Source organism: Thermobia domestica, chromosome 5 (genome assembly GCF_964235325.1).
Source record: "Thermobia domestica chromosome 5, izTheDome1.hap1.1, whole genome shotgun sequence".
Taxonomy (NCBI): domain Eukaryota; kingdom Metazoa; phylum Arthropoda; class Insecta; order Zygentoma; family Lepismatidae; genus Thermobia; species Thermobia domestica.
In genome coordinates, this window is record NC_137458.1 from 82,273,390 (window position 1) to 82,298,728 (window position 25,339).

At 34.0% G+C, this 25,339-nt stretch overlaps 1 protein-coding gene across 1 annotated transcript in view; it reads left to right on the plus strand.

Moving 5' to 3' along the window:
• LOC145685153 (uncharacterized) overlaps nucleotides 1-25,065 on the plus strand; it is a 40,577-nt gene extending 15,512 nt beyond the window's left edge. Inside the window, exons 5-7 of the mRNA XM_081757505.1 lie at nucleotides 10,577-10,682; nucleotides 19,152-19,258; nucleotides 24,959-25,065. Of these exons, the coding sequence (XP_081613631.1) occupies nucleotides 10,577-10,682; nucleotides 19,152-19,258; nucleotides 24,959-25,065 (320 nt within the window). The remainder of the gene's footprint in view (nucleotides 1-10,576; nucleotides 10,683-19,151; nucleotides 19,259-24,958) is intronic.
• Nucleotides 25,066-25,339: the final 274 nt, after the last annotated feature.

Consider the following 25,339-nt stretch of genomic DNA (forward strand, 5'->3'; position numbering starts at 1 on the left):
TGTGATTGGTTAATCACTATCTTTCGTGCAATCTGATTGGCTGATCACTATCTTTCGCGCAATCTGATTGGTTGATGATTTTCAAATCTTTGCTGCATTCAGTTTTGTTTTGTTTAACATTTAAAACGTTTTCAAATTTTTGTTTTGAAATTTTTTTGTTTGAAATTTTGGTATGACATTTCTTCGTTTGATACTTTTTGTTTGAAAATTTTTGTTTCGAAATTATAGTTTGCATTTTTTAAAATTTTTTTTTCAAAATTTTTGTTTGAAATTTTGAAACTAAACTTTGAACAAACCAAACTTTGAAACAAAAAAGAAATTTTAAACAACAAAATTTCAAACAAAAATGTTGAAACAAAAATTTCAAACAAAAATTTCCAAACTAAAACTTTCAAACGAAAAAAAATCAAACCAACGTTTCAAACAACAATTTTGGAACAAAAATTTCGATACTATCCAATTTTAAGAACAATTGTCAATTATTGAAACGACAAAAAGAAATTTACACCTCCCAAAATTAAGGTTGCTACAAAAATATACCCGTGTCTTATGAAAAAGTAATAAATCCTGTACTTATTCAATAATAAAGCCGGACAATAACCTTTAAATTTTGAATATTTGCCCATAAGAGGAACACTAACATCTACAATGGGTCCTAGAAAACGTTTACCGAATTTTGTTATTTGATAATTCCCAAATTTAATAATAGGGAACATAAACATATGAAGGCAATAAACCTCTGTACATACCCATATAACGTGTTAAATTCTTATCAAACGGGGTCAATAACCTCAGAAATTTGATTTTCGGTAGTACTTCACCCATGAAAGGGAAAGAGTTGGACCATCCAAATTTATAGTGATACATATTGAAGTCCTGTACTATGATACAAAACGCTTATATTAAACAATTTGTAAAACCGAGTGGATGAGCCAAGATACCCCTCCCAAATGTTTTATAAAGGGTGCATCAATGTAACCATGTCTTATGATAGAAAATGAACCCATATAATGACCATATAAGGTAATAGAACCTCATCAAAGGGGAGAAATTGGGCTAAAAACCAAACACACAGTAAAACATATTGCTTATGTTTATATTTTGGCAATGTTTACCCATGAAAGGGAACAAGGTGGACCACCCGAATTTATTACGATACATGTTGAGGTCCTTTACTATAATACCGAATGCTTAAACTGGAAAATCTCCAAAATTTAAAAGACTGGCCATGGTACCTCTCCCAAAAATTTAAAGGAGTGCATCAATGTAGCTATGTTTTATGATAGAGAATGGACACCTATATATGATCATATAACCATATAAGGTAATAGGACCTCATCCAAGGGAATAAATTGTGCCAAGAACATAACACGTGGTTGTACTAAAATTTGGCAATTTGTATCCCTAAAATGAAACAGGGTGGACCACCCAAATTTATAGTGATCTATAGTAGGGTCCTATAGTATAATACCAAATATATTAAATGGGCAATTTTCAAAATTAAATGGGTGGGCCAAGGTACCCTCCCAAATTTTTAAAAGGGATGCACAAATGTACCTATGTCTTATGATAGGGAATAGACCCTTATACATAACCATATAACCATATAAGGTAATAGAACCTCATCCAAGAGAATAAATTGGGCCAAAATACCAAACACGTGGTACAGCGTATTGCTTACTTTTTTTTTATCAATTTTGTACCCCTAAAAGGGGACGAGGTGGATCACCCAAATTTATCATAATACATGTTAGGGTTCTATACTATTATACCAAATGTTTAAATTTTGCAATTTCCAGAATTTAAGGGGTTTGCCAAGGTACCCCTCCCAAAATTTTCAAGGGGTGCATTAATATACCCATGTGTTGTAAAAGGTAATGGACCCCTGTATACGTCCATATAACCATATAGGATAATAACACCTCATCAAAGGCGATAAATTAGGTCAAAAACTTCCGAAATTTGAATTTTTGGCAATTTGTACCCATGAAAGGGAACGACATAGACCCCCAATACTGATAGAGGTACATACTATGGTCCTAGGCTTTAAAAAAATTGCAATTTCCAAAATTTAAGGGGGGTAGTCCTAGGTACCCCTGCCAAAATTTAGAGGGGGCGGTCCAAGGTACACTTAGGTCATTGACTCCGGGCCAAGGTCATTGACCTATGACGTCATAAATTCGGGGTCAAATTCCAACGTTTCCTCAGGTCAGGCCAGTACTATTGTATGCGCCGATGTTTCCATCCGCTCAAACGTTTCCGCAAAAAGGTCCTGGGGTCAGAATTTATAGACACCCTGTCAGCATGGTATGCTCCTGCGAACGTTTACACCAGATTGCAGAAAAACAGACATTACTGTTTGCTTCAGGGGTGCTAACATTACACTGCTTTCATATTTGTGCGTATTTGACAGTCAGTGAAAGTAAATGAACTCGACCGAAAAAATACGCATAGAATTAATAGCATGAATAGTGTTAGTACTACTAAAGTGATAGGCGATATAAGTTTGTCTGGAAGATGGTGCAAATTTGTACCAATAGATGGCGCTAGACAGGGACAGAGATAGCCCACCCAATGTCCAACCCTACACTGCTTCTACAGTAATGCTGCAAACGCTAGTTATTCGCATGAGGAAAGATTGAATGTGTAGTGACACGTCAAATGGCGCGGAGAATTGTGATCGTTCCAATGAATTTAGTGCGATTGATTGGAATGAAAGTGTGATGCAACGTACGGCATTACGAAGGAATTGATCTGGAAAATGAGACATGTGCATGTTTTCTACAAGTATTAATTATGCAAAAATATGGAAATCAGTTAGAAACCGAAAGTTTCCGAACATTAGAACGCAGTAGTCCAGATTCTGTAGAGAATGAAGAGGAAAAAGTGAAAACACATAGTGACACTCTAACTGTTGTTGATTTTAGTTTAGCGTCCCTTTCAGCAGCGAGGCTATATGAGACGTGGACCTACTGATTAACGTGGAATCCGAACCACATGAGCTCCCGCCGGGAATCGAACCCGGGTCTCCCACGCCAAAGGCGCGTACGTTAACCGCTTAGCCACGAGGGAGCTCAGTGACACTCTAAGTCCTGCAAGGTACAATAAAGCAGCTAAAGTGAAGACGAACCGTCGCCGAAAAGTTGTAATGTCGACAATGTGATCACACAGTTTACTGGTATCACACTAGAGAACATATTTGAGGATTACCATGGGCGCGGATTCATCTGATATAAAAACTCCTGCAACGATACCCGAAACTGAAGACAAAAAGCAATATTAAATTCGTGTTACAATATGTAGCAAGGAAACGGCTACGTTTAAAAAAATCGTACACTACAGTTAAAGACAATCAAGCAGGGCACAATAACAAAGTTTGATCAAGCCCGACCTATGAGAGCTAACGCCCTGTAAATATTGCACATGATGCACTTTGCCCTGCTCTTGCGGACGTTTTCACCATCGTTCAGAAAAACGGAGATCACTTTTTGTTTTCGGGATGCTAACATTACACCTACTATGATTTTTGTGCGTATTAACCCGTTCGAGCCCAAGTACACTCCTTGTCAGTTCAATTTCGTTCAGTTCCAATGTGCGAGTTATACAGAGGAGTGTTATACCCGAAATGTATAACATATTTTGCTGAGTGTACAATAAAACAAACTAAAACATTTTGGGTGTTTTGTTGAGGAGTATAGAGTTACTTCTTCAGTTTCGATTTGAAACAAATGAGAGGGAGGATCGCTCGCTCCAGTAATAAACAACGTCTCTAGTATGTCTTATCATTATTATTAGTGATTTCAGTATTTCAATAAATAAAATGGTAATGTATAAAGTTATGTTTGCTTTTGTCTTCATTAATTTGAATTTCGATTCCCAGTGAGGGCACTCGGTCGAAAAAGTGTTTAGCGTTTTTTCAGGCCAGCCACCCTGAATGAGTGTGGTTTTCCTCATTCACACCAGGCAAATGCCGGGGTGGTACCAAACTTGTAGGCACCAGGCCGCTTCCTTCCTTCTCCAATCCTTTCTTTTTTCTTTTCCCGGATAGTGTGCTCGCCGAGAAACATTATCCCTCAAACGTGACGGACTAAATGACATAAAATGCCGAGAGCCAAGAAATTTAAATCCTAAATCCGCATCAAGATTATTTTGACAATTTTCTGTTAGAGATTCTATTGTCAGTAGAAAGGTCGTATATTACAAATTTTCAACTAAAGTATCTACGGAAAAGAAAATTAAGTTAAATGATTTTTAATTAACTACTTATTTCAGATCATCTGTAAACCTAAAATATAAATTTTGTTTTTACCTGGTCGTGCTTTACTTATCACTTCTTTGAATTAAGATCAGTTTATTTATGATTTGGTTGATTTCCTAATTCATTTTTAACGTCCTGTTCAACACGCCCACTATACGAGGTTTGAAACATCTTAGTGTAGGATTTACACTCAGTAAATCCCATGTATTATCGAACGTTTACACTACTGACAACTTAAAATGAAATTGGCGAAATTCACATATAATTGTTTCATCATATCGCTTATTGTCTTTTTCAAGCTGAATAATTTGATATACCTAAAATGTTTTTTCTTTGCATTTGCTGGCTGTTAAGGTAATTTGTTTCATTTTCCGGACTCAAATCTCACACAATTAGAAAATGTGCTATACACATTTTCGTGGAACTCGCCTTAATAATGGATGCTTCATAGAGTTATGGAATTGAACATTAAGAATAGCTTGCGAGGAACTTCAGTTTGTTATTTTGGAAGTTTATTTCACTCTGGTGGGGGAAATTAATAGGTGTACGGGATTCTTTCCATTTCGGATATACCACTTGAAAAAGTAAAACATAAAAAAAAACATTCATCAATACAATGTGCTTACTTAGGATTCAAGGTAATTGACGGCGGGTCATGGTGCGAGTCATTGTGTGTCAGAGTTAGATAAATGCAAAATAATTTCTTGTCACAGCGTCCTCACCCATTTTGTACAACGCCTTTCCAAGTAGAGTATTGTGACTGGTCATAGTTTTTCTACTATACCGATTCAAAAGTTTTGGAACTAGTATAAGAAGCAAATCCTTTCAAGCTCCCGTAACATAATCGCCTCCCGTAACATAACAGTGGTTTCGGTATGCCGAACAAAGAACTGATCTGATGTTACGACAAGTAGTTCCGAAATCTGATAAGGAACACAGCGACATGGACAGGCTTACAATTGGGTGAAAATGAGGAAATCTTCCGAAACTTACCCTTATCATAGTCGACCCATTTGCCGTACGTATCATCCGAAGTCGAGTTACCATCTGGTGCCTCCTTATCAAGCAGCGAGAAGCAAACACCTGAATTCAATTGTTGATAACATTGATGCAGAAACTGGGTCAATTCCGTCAATTCTTCCGCAGTGCTTACTGGGTCCTTAATTTGTTTCTCAAGTGGGCATTAATTCTGCAGGCCAACATGTGTCGCACACATTCTGCTGTTAAACATCGAATATAACATATGAAGGGTGTGATTCAACAACAAGGTAAGCAACGAATTTTCAATTGCTGAATTATGCAGCAACAGATATAGAGCCACGCAGGCTGCTTTGTTTAATCTTGTCCGTTTAATCCTGCGTGTATAGTCTTATATAAAAAATCAGCTTTCTGACTTTGAAAATGAATTATGCAGCAGAAAACCTCTAATTTCTTAAAATAGTAAAATTGTGGGCAACCATTATTTTGCCTCACACCCTTCATATAATCCACCATCAACATGTGTCGCAATTTGCCCGTGATAGAAGGGAGTGATTCTGGTTTCAGGCAGCCGAAAACACACTAATGGTGTGAAGTTTTATAACGATGGAAGAATGAAGCATGTGGATTTTCTTCCAAAACTGTATCAGTGCCTTTCTCCACCATTCCTTTCAGGTGTTTGTAGCAAGGCTCATATACTTTGTTTTTTTCTAGAATCTCAGCAATTGGATAAAGTAGATTTTGCCGTATGTTTACACGAGCTCGCGTTTCATTCAGGTACTGAATTGTTTCCTAAATAGTGATGCTGAAAAAACTTACGAGAATCCTTCCGTTTTCGCATTTTGCATCCATTACAATCGACCGGAATAGTTCTCAAATGAACGCAATAATACAAAAGAGTGAAAACGCTTGCAGTGTAATCGTTTTCTTTTGCAGCAACTATAAGCAGCAAACATGAAGCGATCCTCGCAGCTGTGCCTCGATACTGGAGCCTCTTATTGTATCCCAACATTTGGAACGTGATATCGCAGAAACAGTGCGTCTGACCAAACTGATACCTTTACAGGCGTGTTCTACACATCGCGTGCGCTCAAGTTCAGGCAAATTCATGAGTAGGCAAAATTGGGGCTCCACGCTAACGCTTTGTTGGCCGCACTCTTTACTAATAATTTTACATCACACATTTTAAGAATTCAAAGTTTATTTGATATTAATTTTACAAAATACAACATGAGGCTTAGCAGATGAAGAATATAGAATGATATTTTAAACACAAAAAAGGTGAACAGTCTAGTGTAAAGAGTACTATTATAACATGGCTTATATTTTCTTTTCCTTTGAAACATTTATTTCGTTGGAGAATTAGAATTCTACTAGTACAGTCAATTTCACACAATATTGAAATATATTCTTGTCTAGAATTTTGCAATACTGTTGTGACTCTATTTTGATATGATTTATAAAAAATGGTTGTAAATGTTCTACGTTTGCTCCTAAATCATAGTGTTAAAGTCAGTATACATTTCTGTAGACATTACGAAATAAGGTAGAATATGTAATTTTGGAAGATACGGCCGAGTACGTATACCATGAACCAGAATAACATGAACCTCGATTTGACAATTCACGTATACAATTATCTGTGTTTCAGTGTTTGTCACTGGTAGTGCAAATGACTTGAAAGTACGAACTTTACTGTTTATCATGAATGTAACTTACACGGTTCCATTGCTTATAAATTAAGAAGATAACCTAATTTCTACATATAAGTTCTGTATAATCATATCTAAAATATGTGCCCATCATTTCGATGTTAAACCATTCAAGATCTAACTATACATTCTGTTAGCTCTTTCTGTCACTTGACTATTCTATTTCAGTAAAAATATTCCCCTACCTTACGCTACAAAGAATGAACGTAAAACATAATTTAAATCAATTTAGTAAGACGGTATTTTTTGTGACAACTAACCGATGAGATACCTTATAATCCAACTCTTATCAATGGTCAGTAAGTGCAAGGTACATATCATTCCCCTCAGAATTGATCGTTTTCGATCATGTACGATTTCAATTGTTATAACCTTATAAATTTAATATGTCGACTCGCAGGTAGTTCAGAAACGTATTAATATATTTGGTCTAGGAATTAATTCGTGCGGTTGGTACGCACAAATTGAAGCTGTAGTACAAACACAAAATACATAAATACCTTAAGAAAAATATTGTCCATCGCTAGCTACCACTTTCGCCCATCTGTCAGGCAATGTACGGATTCCGTGGCGAAAGAAGTCCTCATCCTTGGAAGCGATCCAGTCAGAGACCCATGTTTCGATATCTTCTGAAGAAGTAAACCGCTGTCCAATCAAATCGTTGTTCATGCAATCGAACAAGTAGTAGTCCGAAGGAGCAACGTCTGGTGAATACGGCGGGTGGGGTAAAACTTCCCATCCGACATTTTCTAAATAGGTTTTGACCGGTTTTGCGACATGTGGGCGAGCGTTATCATGTTGAACAATAAGTTTATCATGTCTGTTCTCCCATTCTGGTCGTGTTCTGACCAGAGCTTGCTTCAAACGCATTAATTGTCGTCGATAACGTTCTCCATTCATAGTTTCACCCGGTTGCAGCAGCTCATAGTACACCACACCTTTCATATCCCACCATATGCACAGCATAACCTTTGCACAGTGAATATCTCGTTTTGGTTGTGATGGACCTGGTTCACCTGGTTTCACCCAGGCCTTTTTTCGTTTAGGGTTCTCGTAATGGATCCACTTCTCATCACCCGTAATAATTCGATGCAGAAACCCCTTTCTGCTCTGTCGTTGAAGCAGCAATTCGCAAATGGTTTTTCGTCTTTCAACGTCTCTGTCTTTCAATTCATGTGGAACCCAATGTGACATCTTTTGAATCATTCCCATGGCTTTCAAGCGTTTGGAGACTGTTGTCTGATCAACGTCTAATGCTGCTGCAAGTTATTCCTGCGTTTGACACGAATCCTGCTCGAGCAATGCTGTCAATTCTTCGTCTTGAAATTTTTTTGGCTGTCCAGCTCGCTCTTGGTCTGCCAAGCCGACATCACCACTTCTAAACCGTGCAAACCACTTCTGACACGTTCGCTCAGCTAGAGCATGGTCACCATACACTTCCACCAAAATACGATGACTTTCAGTCGCACTTTTCTGCATGTTAAAGTAATGCAGCAGGACACCCCGCAAAAACACTTTATCAGGCACAAATTGCGCCATGTTCACTTAACTACAAACTGGTGTTGTTGACGCTTTAATCCACTGCCCTATACTACGAACGATACGCGATGACAGGGGTTTGCAACACATGTGTGGATACACGGAACTGTGGGACGTTCCGTTCGTTGCGCCATCTCTTGTCCACCCGCACGATTTAATTCCTAGACCAAATACCTAGGTATAGAAGGTATAATTTTTCAAAGATCTATATATAATGTAGCGCAAGGTTTGTTTTCCATAAATTATTGAAGATTAAACACTTCCTCATTATTGCCCATCATATTTAATTTTTCACAGGAACCACTAATAAAACAGATTTTACATATAGTTTTTCATTTTATTGTTTTATTCTACAAGAGAAACATCTCAATACTCGTGCGAAATATATAATATCATTCTCGTTTTGTGTGCAACTGTTGTTACCAGTGTTCCGCTAATTACTTACAATACTAAAATAATTTAAGTGATAACAATGTTTGATATAGCAAATTATGTATTCTATATTTTGTGAGAATGATAAAATACATTAACTAATAGTAAAAGGGAGGCTGGAAGTAACAGTCATTCTTTTGGGTAATAATAATGTATACATCATGATACAGTATACAATATATTAAGCAATTTTAGCTCATATAGTGCTGTTGATTTTTAAGCCTTATCTGAAAAATATAATATTTGAATACAAAATTTTAAAATAAATGCTTAGAAAAGGTTTGAGCATGAAGACAAAACTTTGCCTGAGTCCAAAAATCCACTTCCTCTAATAACACATAGTATAATATGTTACACTAACTATATTTTGTAATAAATGTGTATGCATACTTATCATTTTAATGAAAACCACGGCAAAATGTCTAATGATATTTAGTTATAATATAAAAATAATATTTCGTTGAACAAAGTTCCAACTTAAGAACAACTCTGATGGAAAGTAAAATACAGCCACAGTATTGTGAATAATATAAATATAATAATACACCATTCGGAGTGTAATGTAGGACTCAATAGAGTACAAACTTCAAGTTCCTTCGGTGGTGGTGTAGCTGAAAATGTGCGCCTGATTGGGGATTCCAAAATGCCTCTCAAGTGAGGTGCTATATTTCTAGATACGTAAATGGGCACACTATGTCCCTGGAATATGGCGTTATTACCTGACACTAATGTTTGAACAGTGGACAAATAACACGACCTGTAAATGTCAGAATATAATTAACTGCAATCCAGGATATTCCAAAGTACATCTTTAAATCCCCTGCGCCATGTTTCACGGTTAGGCAGATACATTGACGTTCTGCGTTGACGTTAGGCAGATACATTGACGCTTGTTTTACGGTCCGTCAGATATTAATTTGTCCAGTGGTTTTAAATAAGGTGAATAATAACTTTCTATAATATTACATTTTCTGGTTATCAATAGTCCATATTGCCTATCCGTGAATACATTTGGGACCGTGCTAAACTGTCGAGGTCCTTTGTCAGTGGTTTCACCCTTCAACATAATCCTGTATATTCGTATCATCTTACATCTGGTGGACTGTGATTGCCAGCAAAGATTGTCCGAGGTTCATCTTAATCAACTATACTGCAGTAGCACGCACTTCTGAATGATAATTAGGTTTAATTCCCAGTGTGACTTGTCGCTCTGGGTTTTCTTCAAACCACTGCCACTCTTTGCGGACAAAGTTTGGCTTGAGTTTTGTTGTACGTCATGTTTTTGTAGAATTAACCTGGCGGAAAACCCAACCCATTTTCGAATTTTATTAAGCTCGCACCACATAACGGAGCGTGAACAATTTGTTACCTTTGATAATTATAGAAGTTTAATATTTTATGATATCATTATCTTCTTAATTCAATGCACACTGAAGTCCTACTTCTCCTCACGTAATTCGGAGTTTGATCTAACTCTCCACCGACACCGAAAGCTTGTTGCTGGAAGCACTGCCTGATCATTGCAAACAAAAGTTATCTGAAGTTTCTCCAAAAAGCGTTAAATGGTTTCTAATAACAGGATTTTCCATTGTGTTGATAAATATCTGTTCAGGAATAATGTTGCAATATTGCACTATTTTGTATTTTTTGTTTACAGAGAAGTTGAAAATCGTCAGAAAAAATGCAGAAATGACTGGAGGACTCAAGTGTAACTGTTACAGAAACTGTGTAGAGAACAGTTTAACCCTTGTTAGGGGAACAGGGTAAGTTGTGTTGAACACTTATACATACATGTCAGTGAATAAGATATAAGTACTTGTGGTAATACGTTTCGATCCTGCGCTAATACAGTCACGCATCATATTTCCAGCCTTAAACAATAAGATTATAAATTAAACGAAGAAGATTATTACATTTTTCTATACAAATGACTGTCTAGTGTCTGTCTATCATGTAAAGCGTGTCAGCAAAACTCTTCATAAAGGTTGTTACTAATATAAAGAGAGATATTAATTTTAAAGGCCCTAAGTTCATTATGTAGTATTAATCACATAATATTGAGGACAACTTGTTTTACAAATGACAGTTTTTGATCATTAATTATATTCTATAATTATATTTCATGTTCAGATTTACTTCTATGACTTACTACCAAGCGTAATAGGGGAAACTACACTTACACCGTGAAAGAACACCTTGGACTACGCAGAACAAAACACTCATATCGTGGGTGAAATTCTTCATGGGGTTTGTTGTGTATTAGATTGTTTGCATCAATCGAATATATCAAATTGAATTGTCGGAAAATGCACTGAAGAAGTAGTATGTTTCTTAGTACCGCACTCTATTTGAAACATTCTTGTAATGTTGTTCTATTTACAATGTTCTTTGGAAATTAATTTGAATATATCCCTGACGTAACACACGGCAGCGATTTCTTGTCATGTTAGAAAAAATGTTTTCTGTGAAACTAGTGTTGTAAATAGAAATAAACGTTCGTATTTTTCAGAAATGTACGTTTTTTAAGAAAAAACATTGCCTCTCGCTTTTTCTAAATTTCGTTTTTTAAATAGTCATTTTAAATGCATCTTACGTCTATTTAAGTATGACATGTTTTTATACTTGTAATCACCGTAAAATGCAACATAAATTAAACGCTAAATACTGATACGCTACAAATATTTCACAATTTATATGAATAGCATACCTACTAGCAATTCGGGTTACAGCACTTTTCATCAATATCAACTAAGAAATAAAAGTAGAAATGAAATTTTGTTACTCTCGAAAGCAGGCCTTTAATAAGTACGAAAATAATGACACGAGTAGTATAAAATTCAAATAATTTGTCTAAAGATAAAAAGTAATATTAATTTGCTTACTAGTATTTTTCTAAATATCATATATAAATAATTTGTCTATTAGATATATATGATATGCAGAATCGGCTCTACCGTATGTGCAAAGTGCAACACGTGCGTTTCCATAGAGCGGAAAGTTTGAAGTGCGCGGCAAAATCTGTCAAAAGTATATTATTTAAATTAAACGTTTCTTGTTGGAAACAGACTTCATGATGATGGTAGTTACATTTGCTAAGGTAACTTTCTATTTGAATACTATTTTCATAAATTATGTTTAGGTCGCATTAGTATAAAGTCATATGGACATTGCTAAACAAAATGGTCAAATAAATTCGAACCCAAATTGCTTGATTGTTGTCAAATGCAAGAATTTAATTCTCGAATAGTAGCGAATATCTGTTCCATTTAGTCAGTTATCACAGTTTTGATATGACAACTAGTCATGTTTTTTGTCACAAACAAGTTCCTTATCATTGAAGATAGAAACAAGTTTTTTCTTTAAAAAATGTTAACAGATGTAGAAGAAAAATCAAGAAGTAAAGATAAAAGAGCTAAGTTTAGTTGCACTGGAATTGTAAACTGATACATTGAGATTGAGCTCGATATTGAATTCTGTAAAAAAGATTACCATCTTTCCTGTGCGGTTGTTTGCTTTATCTTTCACTAACATAACAATTTAATATTTAAAGAAAAAACTGACACAACGAAATTGTGTTTTTAGTAAGTATTTAAGGCTTTCTGAGTGCAACTGCACTTACCCTCCTCTTCGTTGTTCATGCTGGAGTAGCATACTTAAATCATGATTTTTAAGATTTGTTGTTTCTGGAGAATGGGAGAGGCGGAAAATTATACCATTGCACGAGGCGACAAATTGAATAGGGCTGGTCTTTATTATATCTATATACAAGGCATGAGTATAGGGTGACACAATTTGAAGTAATGCAGGGTGTTTCAAACTTAATATTAGGAATTTGAAACTTTGTAGTTTCTATTACAATTAACTTACAATTATAAATATTATATCAAATGAAAGAGCAACTTAAACAGTTTTGTACGCACGCATGGACATGCATTGTTTCTTCTGTCTGCTGTTAGAAAGAGCAAGAAGCAATAATGGAGACTAGAGAGCAGAAAGTTTTTTATGTTTTAACAAGAACTCAATCTGTAGTTAAGTGCAACTGTCTGTGTGAAGAATATTAAAGAGACGCTTGCAACTACGTCCTTATCGTTTGCAGTTGCTACAAGTCTAAATCCTATAGACTACAGTTTGCGTGCCAATTTCGCAAATGAAATATTGCTGCATAACAATGAAGACTTTCTGGATCGTGTCATGTTCAGTGATAAATCGACATTTCACCTAAGAGCTAATGTGAACACTCATAATGTTGCATCTGGTGGTCAGCAAATCCTCACGTAATCGTACAGTTGAAGTGAACTCCCCTAAATTGAATGTGTTTTGTGCCATATGGCGGAATGATTATGGGCCTTTCTCGCCTATCGACTAGATGTGTGCCGTGTGATGAATGAATCTGACATCGAACACTTGTAGCAAAGACTGTTTGATTTGCTCTTTTAATTGATACATTGTTTATAGTTGTACCTAAAATGTAATAAGTACTACGAAGACTTAAAACACCGATGTTCATTTTGAAACACCCTGCATTTCTCACCAACAATGTTGGAACTAAGATGCGAAAAGGAGAGAAAATTTTCCTTATGAAGTTATTGTTTTCAACAACGATATTAGTACTAGTCGATACTATAACTACTACAACAGCACGGGTTAGTATTCGAAAATTATATAATCAAATGTACACTCGTAACCCTTTCGGACCCAGGTGGCCAAAGTGGCACACGGGGGTGTAACTTTTTTATCCGCTCTTATGTGGACACTAAATAAGATATCGGGATATTATTGTTTCCAAATATGATTGGTACTTTATCATAATTTCATTTTGTTCTGGGTGTCGAATTTCCTTCTCAAATTTCACCGCAGTCAAAAATTCGAGAATTTTTAAATTTCCAGTTTCCTTTTTCTATTTTTCCCTGCAGCTTCCTTCCATGTGGAGAGACCTTCTTAATACTTGCCAGACAGATACCTCGGCTGCATACCTAATTGTTGACGCTAATTGGACTGGCCTGCTCTCAGTGTTGCCAATTAGGGAAATACAATTTTCCTAAATTTGTGCAAACAAATCGAAATTTTTGTTAATTTTTATCAACTTACGCCAGTCGAACATTTGTCTTTACTGAACAAAAACGGGCACAAATCGTTACAATGGGGTAATTAGGGGCTCACGAAAAGTTCGTATTTAAGTTCTAATCCTTGATTTTTCTAGCTTTTCACTGCTTTTCTGTTTACCGTAATATTTTTTTTGGTAATTAGAAGCTTTATTCCTTAAATATTTCCGTGATATTTGTCGCATACATTAGCGGTGTACCAATGTTTAATATAAGATGTTGCAAGCTGAAGAAAGTTTTAATTTTAGACTTTGTTTATAAGTTTTGTCTCTATTATTTTCCTCTTGTTGACGTACCAGCAGAAACGTACCAGCATCTGAAAGTCTCGTCTTTGCTCTACACAGCGCACTATAGAAAGTTTCAATAGGGTAATTAGGGGAAGTACAGTTGTGGAGTATAGTAGACCTTGTTCTCTAGTTGTAAAGATAACTGTGATTTTTCTTAGGTATAATGATATATTTTTTGACATGTTTACTTTATTAGATATCGTCACAATAATTGTAGGATATATTAGAGGGATACTAAAGATTATTTTAAGATAGTTTGTGTGTGTCTGAGAGCAGTCTTGCCAGCTACAGAAAATTTTAATTCCAACCATTCGCACTAGTACAGAAATGAGTATTTTTTTTAGTTGATGAAGGGGGAGTATGACATTTCGTCGTTAACCGTTTCTTTAACAAGCGTATTTAGTTGAGACGCAAAATGGGTGTTTCATCGGAATATTTACTCAATCATAAGTTAACTTTATATTTAGTGTAAATGTTATTTACGGTATTAGGGTAATTTGTGCAAAGACAGGCATTCATAAGATAAATTTTGAAATTAAATGCTAACAGCTGAATTTATGTAGTAATCCTTTATGCTTTTGAAAAGAATACGTAGTACTGCATAAGTATACATAAGTTTGAATGTTAGCTAGAAGTAACAAGTACGATATATTCCTTTATTTTGACTTCAATAAAATGGCCACTTAACACCAAGAATTGTAAATTCGAACCTTTAAAATCAAGAGAAGTATTTGATATTACAAACGATTATAATACTGATACGTGCTTTATTCCTCTCAAAATTATCACTGAAATACTCTTCAGAATATTAACACTTATAATTACCACGCTGATTCGAGTTTCGGTGATTAGTATAGGCATGGCAATGTTCCGTACGTAATTTTCAATACTAGTGCTCACTCTAATTTTATGAAATTGATATGACAGTTACTATTGTATGCTTAATAAAATACGTCAATATCTTCTTTGCTCGAAATTGTACAACATAATCAAAGAAGTTAGCAGAAGATAAACTGGTGATAATTTTCTTTTATAACCAGATTTTGTTATTTGAGGATAAGGTATCGATTCAGGAAGTGAAGCTTTAAGCTTTTATTATCATGATCTAGTTATTAATACATGTTACGTTAGTTATGTTACATTAGTTATGTAACATATTAATTATGTCACATTAGTATTTTAATACAAGGATGAAGTCAAATGTTGCTGAGAGGTTTATGAAACTTTAGATTGAAAGGAAGAAATCGCCTTTGCCGAATGAGGTAATCTGTATTGCTGGGTTCTATTTTAAATTGTATTAATCTTGCTTCTAGTACCACTGAACTTTGCTTTGAGACAGAAGAAGTAACTTTGGATTGAGAAATGTGAATGGATATTACATTATATTCTACTTCCTGAGTCTTCTTCAAGTAGTAATCTTTGGGGATTCAGATTTCAGAATAATGTGTTTTTGAGTTATTAGTTTTGTGAATATCCTAATTTCAGATCATTAATTTCCCATCATAAGAACATGAAATAGTAGAAAGGCGGTTTCGTTTTCATCTTATCGTTTTCATCTCAAAAATATTAACATATTTTTAATCAAACGCTAATAATAATAATAATAATAATAATAATAATAATAATAATAATAATAATAATAATAATAATAATAATATGAATTCTTATATGGTGTAAGAGTTTGTGGGCACCTAGGACTACAGGTTAATGGTTTTATGTGGGATGTTGCGTAATCAGGTACGAGGGGTGCCCTCGACTTATTTTCAGTTTTCTTGTATCGATTATGTACTGCTTAAACCACGAGGACACGCATAGCGAGAAAAACACCGAAGGTGTGTTTAAATTCGTACCGCTAATCGGAAACGGGGCAGAGGTTCATGGCCAGCAGTGAGTGTTCTTTATACCCTCCCCTGCCATTCCATTATGAAGTAAACATTGTTCACTGCCTCTACGACAAGTAGAGAGCTGTATTGTTTGTTTTCGGTCGTTTCGACCTAGTGCGATTTCTAACGTCACAACATTGTACAGTCTTTTCCTGCTTGTGTAAAACATTTGAACAAGTTTACGGAGACCCATTCATCAAGCTCGAAATGTTGGAACTCCATATGAATTCTGGTATATTTTTTTCAGATTATGTTCTTGCAAAGATAGAACACTACACCAATATTTGGATTAATGTTCATAGAAAACAATTTTTTAGAGAGCTAATCTAGATTTGCCATTATTCTCCTATAATTCGCTGTCCTTTTGAAATGTAACCGTACCAATCTGCGAGACCTATCGGCTAGTGATTGGACAAGTTGAAACTATGCCCATGAGGCTTGAGTTTGTTGGGAGCATTATACTTTGACAATGTCACAAACCATGAAGAAAGGAAAAGTTTGGGCAACCTATCGGCCATCAAAAAGTTATTGGACGGATTTGCAGAAAGTTGCTAAGTAAACCACCCACCAAGCAAATGTCTGATATTGACGAATTTTTGGAAGCCTTTAGTGGGAAATACAAGGTTAGAAAATATATTCCAAACAAGCCGACCAAATATGGCTTGAAGTTGTTAGTGTCAGCAGAGTCCCGTGCATTTTACTCATACAACATGGAATTGTACCGTGGTAAGCAGGCAAATGGGCAATTTCAAGTTGATAACAACGCCAAGAGTATAGTTGAAAGACAGATCCAGTCATTTCTAATAGTAGACGTAATATAACAACTAACAACTGGTACACTTCCATATCTCTCACTGAAGCGATTCTGATAGATTACAATTTAACTCTCATGAGTATTCTCCGCAAGAAAAAAAGTATTAAATACTTCTATGTCAACATCTTTAATCAAAAACAAATCTTATGTGTACTCTTTTAAGAAAAAATAAGCATTTTTACGTGTTACAATATTTTTTACTGGAATCGGTCTAAAAGACCGGTGCGAGTTATCGCGTTATAAAGATGGTGCGAGTTTCCCCGGTTAACTCAGACACCTAGCCAAACTTGGCGCATCTGAATCAACGGAACCAATTAGTGTCTATACGGATATATTTTCAATTACAAATAAATCGATATCTCTTTGCAATATTGATCGCGTATTAGAGTGCTTTTTGTTGCCGTCATTTCCTAACCAAAATCTTTTAGGTTATATTTCCATTTAGCACTTTTTCCCTAGACGTAAGGCAAGAAATGATTTATCCAATACTATAATACTGAGTAATATCCTTGCAATATTATAGAAAATTAGTGTGTGTTTGTGTAAATTCCAACAATATAGGATAATTGCATTAGTGAACTTACATTCAAATTTGCATTTTTAGTGTCCGATCACTTACATAAGAATAACCATTTTTTAAATGTAAGCACGTTTACAAAATGTTGAAGGATTAGGGTGAATTTGCCACTATTTATTTTAGGAGGCGCCGCGGAGGCTCAGTGATAGAGCGTTCACCTATGGTGCATGGGGTTCCTAGTTAGATCTCAGCTCACGCCAAGTGAACTTTGTGGTGGAAAAACACCGTGTGCTTAGGTTTACTCGGGGTAATCCTGTTTCCTCCTACTTTCTTCATTCCACCATTTCATTCATTTCTCATCATCACCGTGTCTTTTCGTCTAACCAGCTTAATCAACGGACGTAAAACTTAAAGATTTCATTATTATTGGAAGAAAAACTTTTGGGATAAAAGCTCTCTTGGGGTGAATAAAGTGGCATTATTGTCAGACGCCTGAGAATGAATTAATACATTTTGCATGAAATTAATGGGCAATGTAGTAGTAAACAGCGTTACCTTGTAGTCTTACTTAGTTTAATAATTTTATATATATATATATATATATATATATATATATATATATATATATATATATATATATATATATATATATATATATATGCTGTACATATGATAACATTCCAATGCGAAGAGTTTCTTCCACTAATGGTTCGACTATGAAGACTTCGCAACCTAAGTGGGACTGGTAGTAGGTTTAGTTCTAGACAAGGGAAGATGATAATCTTTATTCCATTATAGCTGTGCGCTCTATCCTACTGTATATTAGTTTCATACCTAAAGAGATAGTAAACAAACTGCATAACCAGAATATTGGCGTACCTTATTTCTCCGCACAAATTATTGTTAAAAAATCGATTAATAATACGACTAGGTTTGCTCATTTTGTTCATACCATTTCTTCTCTAAATATAAAGCAGCAAGTGTACTTATTGTCCACAATGCAAAGGAACAACTTGCCTCTTATTCTTTTCATATCTAATAGATATTCTTACCCAACATCTAAATACGTAATTCCTTCCCTTTGTCCTAAAATATTGGATATTATTCTTTTACATGGAATAGCATATTCCATCAAAATCTACAGACTTAGCACATTGTTCAGAAATTTTTCCTTAACAGTTTCTTTTAGGAATTTGATTCCTCTTTAATTTGAATTTGAGGTTTTGACCAGTAAAATGATACTTGACATGATTTTGCCTCCTAATGTGTGAGATAATTTTTCTACGAATCTATCATGCAATTATCTCGATTCCAGTTGTGTTAATGCTTGCGCTGGTGTAATCTTGTGAAACAGGACTGATATAGGCGAATGTGTCGAGTGTGTCTTTTTACTGTAATTACTTTGTACAAACTGCTCTAGATTTAATGTAAAAACCATAACATTTTACAAGCTTACGTGGCAGCAAACGAAATTTCTTAGAGACGAGGTAAAATCATAGAATATTTATCCCCAAATTAAATATCTGTCGAAACTTAGCAACTGTAATAATACGACTGTAACTGAATGTTGCTATCTTAATGTTGAAATTTTATTTTGAAAATAAGTCTAAATAATATTTTTATTTGCAGTATTGGCTCTGTTAATGTTGGAGAATATTATCGTATGACAATATCTTTGAAACTTTCAAAGCTACGTCGAAAATTGAAAGTTGTACGTGGAACTTTGGATATTACATGTAATGTATACTTTATTAATTTCTCAATTGTATAGTAAAAATTAAAATATGAATAACAAAATCCTTTCGCATTCATTTGTGATATGATGTTATTACTTATGTTTGCTAATAACGTAACTTCATATTACATATACATACGTATAAAATATATTAAAAGCAATCACTTACACAAACAATGTCATTATTCACGGTCCAAAGACGTAAATTATTTTGCTTGGAGTATGATGCATTATAAGAACAATTTACATTTTACTTAGGCAATAGCTGCTCTAAAATTATTCATTTAATTCCTGGAAAAACCATGTCAAGGTGGTCAAATCATCTTGCTCGAAAATTATTAAGAAATGTTTGAAGTTCCGTCTAGGTATCTTACTATTTTGTAAGTTCAAAACAATAATTAGTTCAATTCTAATTGCTGTATCGTTCGAGTGGAACCATATTTGAATTTGAAAATGCTTCACTTTGTGCTGTTGGAAGGTGTTGCCGTATTTCAACTTTTTCACGTTTTAATTGTCCGGACGATGTAAAATTAATATCAACATATTTAGTAAACTGTAAGGTAGAAGCCAATGCATTAGTAATCCAAAGAAAATGAAATGACAGAATTTAGGTTTGGGAAAGAACATAGTTTACCACAAAAGCACAAAATTAAGAGGTGATTTTTAGAAAGGAGAAAATAGCCAGGAAGCTGAGGTAGATTTGTTCATACACCAAATTTCAACCTATTGAATTTCTCCGTTTATTATATGATTTTCTTTCCATTCAGAAACAATTTTAAAAACGTTCATTTGACAAATAAATAACTATAGTGAGTGACTTGTTAAAGGTGTAAACTCCATCCTTGTTATGTTTCAGGTTTTAGTATAAGTATTCTTTAATATCAACACAAAATGTTACCTTTTAAATAATCACATACAGGGATATGGTTGAACTTGATTTTAATGTATATCTATCTCTCTACCTATTTACCTACGTACCTACCTATCTAACCATTTATCCATCCATCCATCTATCTATCTATCTATCTATCTATCTATCTATCTATCTATCTATCTATCTATCTATCTATCTATCTATCTATCTATCTATCTATCTATCTATCTATCTCGCTATCTATCTATCTATCTGTTTATGTATATATATATATATATATATATATATATATATATATATATATATATATATATATATGTGTGTGTGTGTGTGTGTGTGTGTGTGACTTTTGGAACTTAATTCACGTTTATTTACTTGGATTGAAATTTCAAATGCACTCATTTCATTTATATTCAGATTTATGTTGTAATATTTTATTGCTACATTACAATGATTTCGTATTTCAAAATTTAACCATCGCGCATTGACCCAATTACTTATTTTTTAGATCAAAAGATCCAATATATTTCAGGAAGAATTTTTTCTTTTAGGCCTTATATCTGAACAACTGCATTTACTGTAGCAAACCTAAAGTACCACTTTACTGAGTCCTTATCCGGAAAAAATACTAAATCTCGATTTTGGGGTCATTCATTTTTTTTAGCCCTGATCCAAAAAATCCAATGTTTCTTATTTAATTATATATTTTCTTGTAGGCCTTATATCTAGAGAACTAAATATGCTGTAGCCAAACGAAACCTACCATTTAACTCAGTATAACCTGCTTATTGCAGAAAATATGAAATCTCGATTTAAGAATCATTCAAAATGTTTATGGCCCCTGATCCAAAAATCCCATATATATTTCATTGAACCAAAAGTTTTCTTGTACGTCTTATATCTGGAGAACTGCATATAGTGTATCCAAACCAAAACTACATCAAAAATAAAATATCTTGGTTTAGGGTCCATCCAATGTTTTTGTGGCCAATGATCCAAAAAGATCATATGTTTTAAATTCAATTACAAATCTTCTTGTACGCCTTATATCCTTGTGGCACCTGATCCAAAAAATCCAATATATTTCATTGATCCAAAAGTTTTCTTGTACGCCACATACCTGGGGAACCACATATAGTGCAACCAAACCAAAAGTACTACTCAACACAGTATGACGTGCTTATTCCATAAAAAACATGAAATCTCGATTTAGGTTCCATTCAAAAATTTAGTGGCTCCTGATCCAAAAAATCCAATATTTTTTATTCAATCAGACATTTTATTGTAAGCCTTATATCTCGAGAACTACATAGAGAGCAGCCAAATGAAAACTACCACTTAGCTCAGTATGATGCCCTTATACCGAAAACGTACGAAATCTCGATTGTGGGGCCATTCAAAATTTTTGTGGGTCGTGATCCAAAAAATCCAATGTTTCTTATTTAATTATATATTTTTTGTAAGCCTTACATCTCGAGGACTACATATACTGTAGCCAAACCAAACCTACGATTTAACCCAGTATGACGTGCTTATTCCATAAAAAATATGAAATCTCGATTTATGGACCATTCAAATTTTTTTGGCTCCTGATCCAAAAAAATTCTATGTTTTAAATTCAATTACAAATCTTATACGCCTTATATCCTTATGACACTTGTTCTAAAAAATCCAATATATTTCATTGAGCCAAACCTTTTCTTGTACGTCTTCTATCTGGAGAACTACATATAGTGTATCCAAACCAAAACTACCCCAAAAAATACAATATCTTGCTTTAGGGGCCATCCAAAATTCTTGTGGACCCTGATCCAAAAAATCCAATGTTTTAAATTCATTTACAAATGTTCTTGTACGCCTTATATCTCAATAACTACATATAATGGAGGGAAAGCGCAACCACCACTTAACAAAGTACGATGTCTCTATTTCGCAAACAACATGAGATCTCGGTTAAGGGTCTATTCAAAATTTTTGTGGTCCCTAATTCAAAAAATCCAATATATTTCATTCAATCAAATATTTTATTGTACGCCTTATATCTCGAGAGCTACATATAGTGCAGCCAAACGAAAACTACCACTCAACACAGTATGATGCGCTTATTCCGTAAAATATATGAACTCTCTAATTAGGGGCCATTCAAAATTTTTGTATCCCCTGCTCCAAGAAATCCAATGTTTCTTATTTAATTATAATTTTTTTAGGCCTTCTATCTGAAGAACTACATATACTGTAGCCAAACCAAACGTACCATTTAACTGAGTATGATTTACTCATTCCGCGAAAATATGGAATCTTTATTAAGGGCCTATTGAAAATTTTTGAGGTTCTCCTCAAAAAGTCCAATATACTTCATTCAATGAAATATTTTCTAGTACACCTTGTATCTAGAGAACTACATATAGTGCAGCCAAATCAAAACTACTGCTTAACTCAGTATGATGTGCTTATTCCGAAAAAATACGAAATCTCTATTTAGGGAACACCCAAAATTATTTTGACCATGATCCAAAAAATCCAATGATTTTCATTCAATTACAAATCTTCTTGTGCGCCTAATATCTCAATAACTACATATACTGTAGCCAAAGCAAAAATACCACTTCACACAGCATAGTGTGCTTATTCCGTAAAAAATATGAAATCTTGAGTTAGGATCCATTCAAAATCTTAGTGGCCCCTGATCCGAAAAACCTAATATATTTTATTCAATCAAATATTTTTTGTACGCCTTATATCTGGGGAACTACATATAGTGCAGCCAAACCAAAACTAACACTTAACTCAGTTTGATGTTCCTATTCCACAAAAAATACGAAATCTCGATTTCGGGTCCATTCAAAAATTTTATGGCTCCTGATCCAAAAAATCCAATATTTTTTATTCAATCAAACACTTTATTGTACTCCTTATATCTCGAGAACTACATATAGTGCAGCCAAATCAAAACTACAACTTAACTCAGTATGATCTGCTTATTCCGTAAAAGAATATGAAATCTCTATTTAGGGACTGTTCGAAAATTTTGCGAGCCCTGGGCTAGAAAATGCAATTATTTTTCACTCTATTATAAATATTCTTGTAGCCGTTAGATCTGGAGAACTACATATACTGTAGGCAAACCAAAACTACCACTTGATTCAGTATGATGAGCATATTCCGCAAAAAAATATGAAATTTCGATTTAGAGTCAAATCAAATTTTTTGTGGTGTCTGATCCAAAAAATCCAACATATTTCATTAAATCAAACGTTTTATTTTATTTCTTATATCTGAAGAACTACATATAATGTATCCAAACCATTACTACCACTTAACTTAGTATCATGTGCTTATTCTGCAACAATACGAAAACTCGATTTAGGGCATGCAACATTTTCATGAGCTCTTAATTCAAAAAATCCAATGTTTTCAATCAATTACAACTTTTCTTGTACGTCTTATATCTCGATAACTACACATACTGTAGCCAAAGTGAAACTACCACTTAACTCAGTATGGTGTGCTTATTCCGCAAAAAAATTGTGAAATCTCGATTTAGTGTCCATTCAAAAAATTTGTGGCCCATGATCCAAAAAATCCAATATATTTCCTTCAACCAAACGTTTTCTTCTATGTCTTATATCTGGAGACCTGCATATAGTGTATCCAAAATAAGACTACCACTTAAATCAGTATGATGTGCATATTCCGTAAATTATACAGAAACTCGATTTAGAGGCCGTAAAATATTTTGTGGCTCCTGACCCAACATCTAGTTTTTGAACAACATCGCAATCGATTTGGATCATTCCTAAAATACTTGTTATAGGAAAAAGCACGCAAATTTTATTACAGCTGGATATTTTGCCTTAATACTTCTTTTTCTTCTTCCCTACATGGACAGTAAATATCCTTGCTACACGTTAACATCACGAAGTTATTCTCCCAATATTTAGAAATCTGGTATCTTCTGTTGACACGTTGTATCAAGTAGTTCCCATTGTAACATGACAGTCAGCTTACTTGGCGTTTTGTGCGTTAGAAGTTTGCACTTTCTATCTTGTAGTAGAGATAGTATAGTTCCGCTAGCAGGATTGGGGAGCTTTTTCTCTAGGCTATATTGTTGTACTGCTTCCCTTTTTTGTCCCTTTTAATAATCGCCGTATGTTACTCTGTGACACAGTTAAACCACGTTCCCTGTAGATCTTGATTATTTCATTCCAACTCCATTTTGATTCAGAAAATATGCTTATGTAACTTTAGTAGTCCTAATTTTTGATGCAATTCATAATCACGAATGTTCATCCCGCCTATTATGAATAAAGTAAAGCATAGTGTGTCTACATGGCTGCATGACTGGCAATGTTATTCCTTTGCTATTAGATGATGTTATTTGTTTATAAAAGTAGTTTATAAGATCGGAGTCCACCTCTGTATTTTTCATTATATTACTTTATAAAAACGTTAACATTTAGGAAAATATAATAAAGTTTTACTTTGTCATATAATAATTTTTGGCTCATTAGCTACTTGAAGACTTAAAGAATTAAATTTCATACTTTTGATAATGTATGCATAATATTGGTTAATGTTAATTCTCAGACATATATCTCTATTTGAAAAGTTCTGCACTTTTATTGAGAGAAGAAATTTAATCAATATTTTATTAATTTGTCAAACATTCAATTTGTTCAAGCATAAAATTGTAATATAAAGAATTCCTTCATATAGCAATAGAATGGAATCTCTGAGGAACAGGGGAAACTATTTTTAAAATTCGGCTCCTTATGTAAACCTTAATTAAAACAAAGATAATTTAATAATTATTTTTTTCTTTTTCAGTATCGATCGGAGAAATCTATGGTCTTTTTGTTGGAGCAAGTTTCATAAGTGTTATTGAAATAGTGTACTTCTTAGCATTGAAACCAATATTCAATTTATGTTTATAAATTCTTACTGTCATGGGTATTGAATTCCACATAGTTTATGTAATGTTAGTCAAGATTTATTTATTAAATGTATTACAATTACATTTTATGTTGCTATTTCAAATCACACACACGCAAACTTATTATTTAAATTGTTTTTTTTCTTTACAATATTTTTCGTTTTTGTTCTACTGTTAAAATTTACATATTATTTTTCTTACTCGGAATTCCTAATTTACGCAAACAATAAATACAATTTTCTATCTATATGAATTCATTCCTATAGAATTACTAT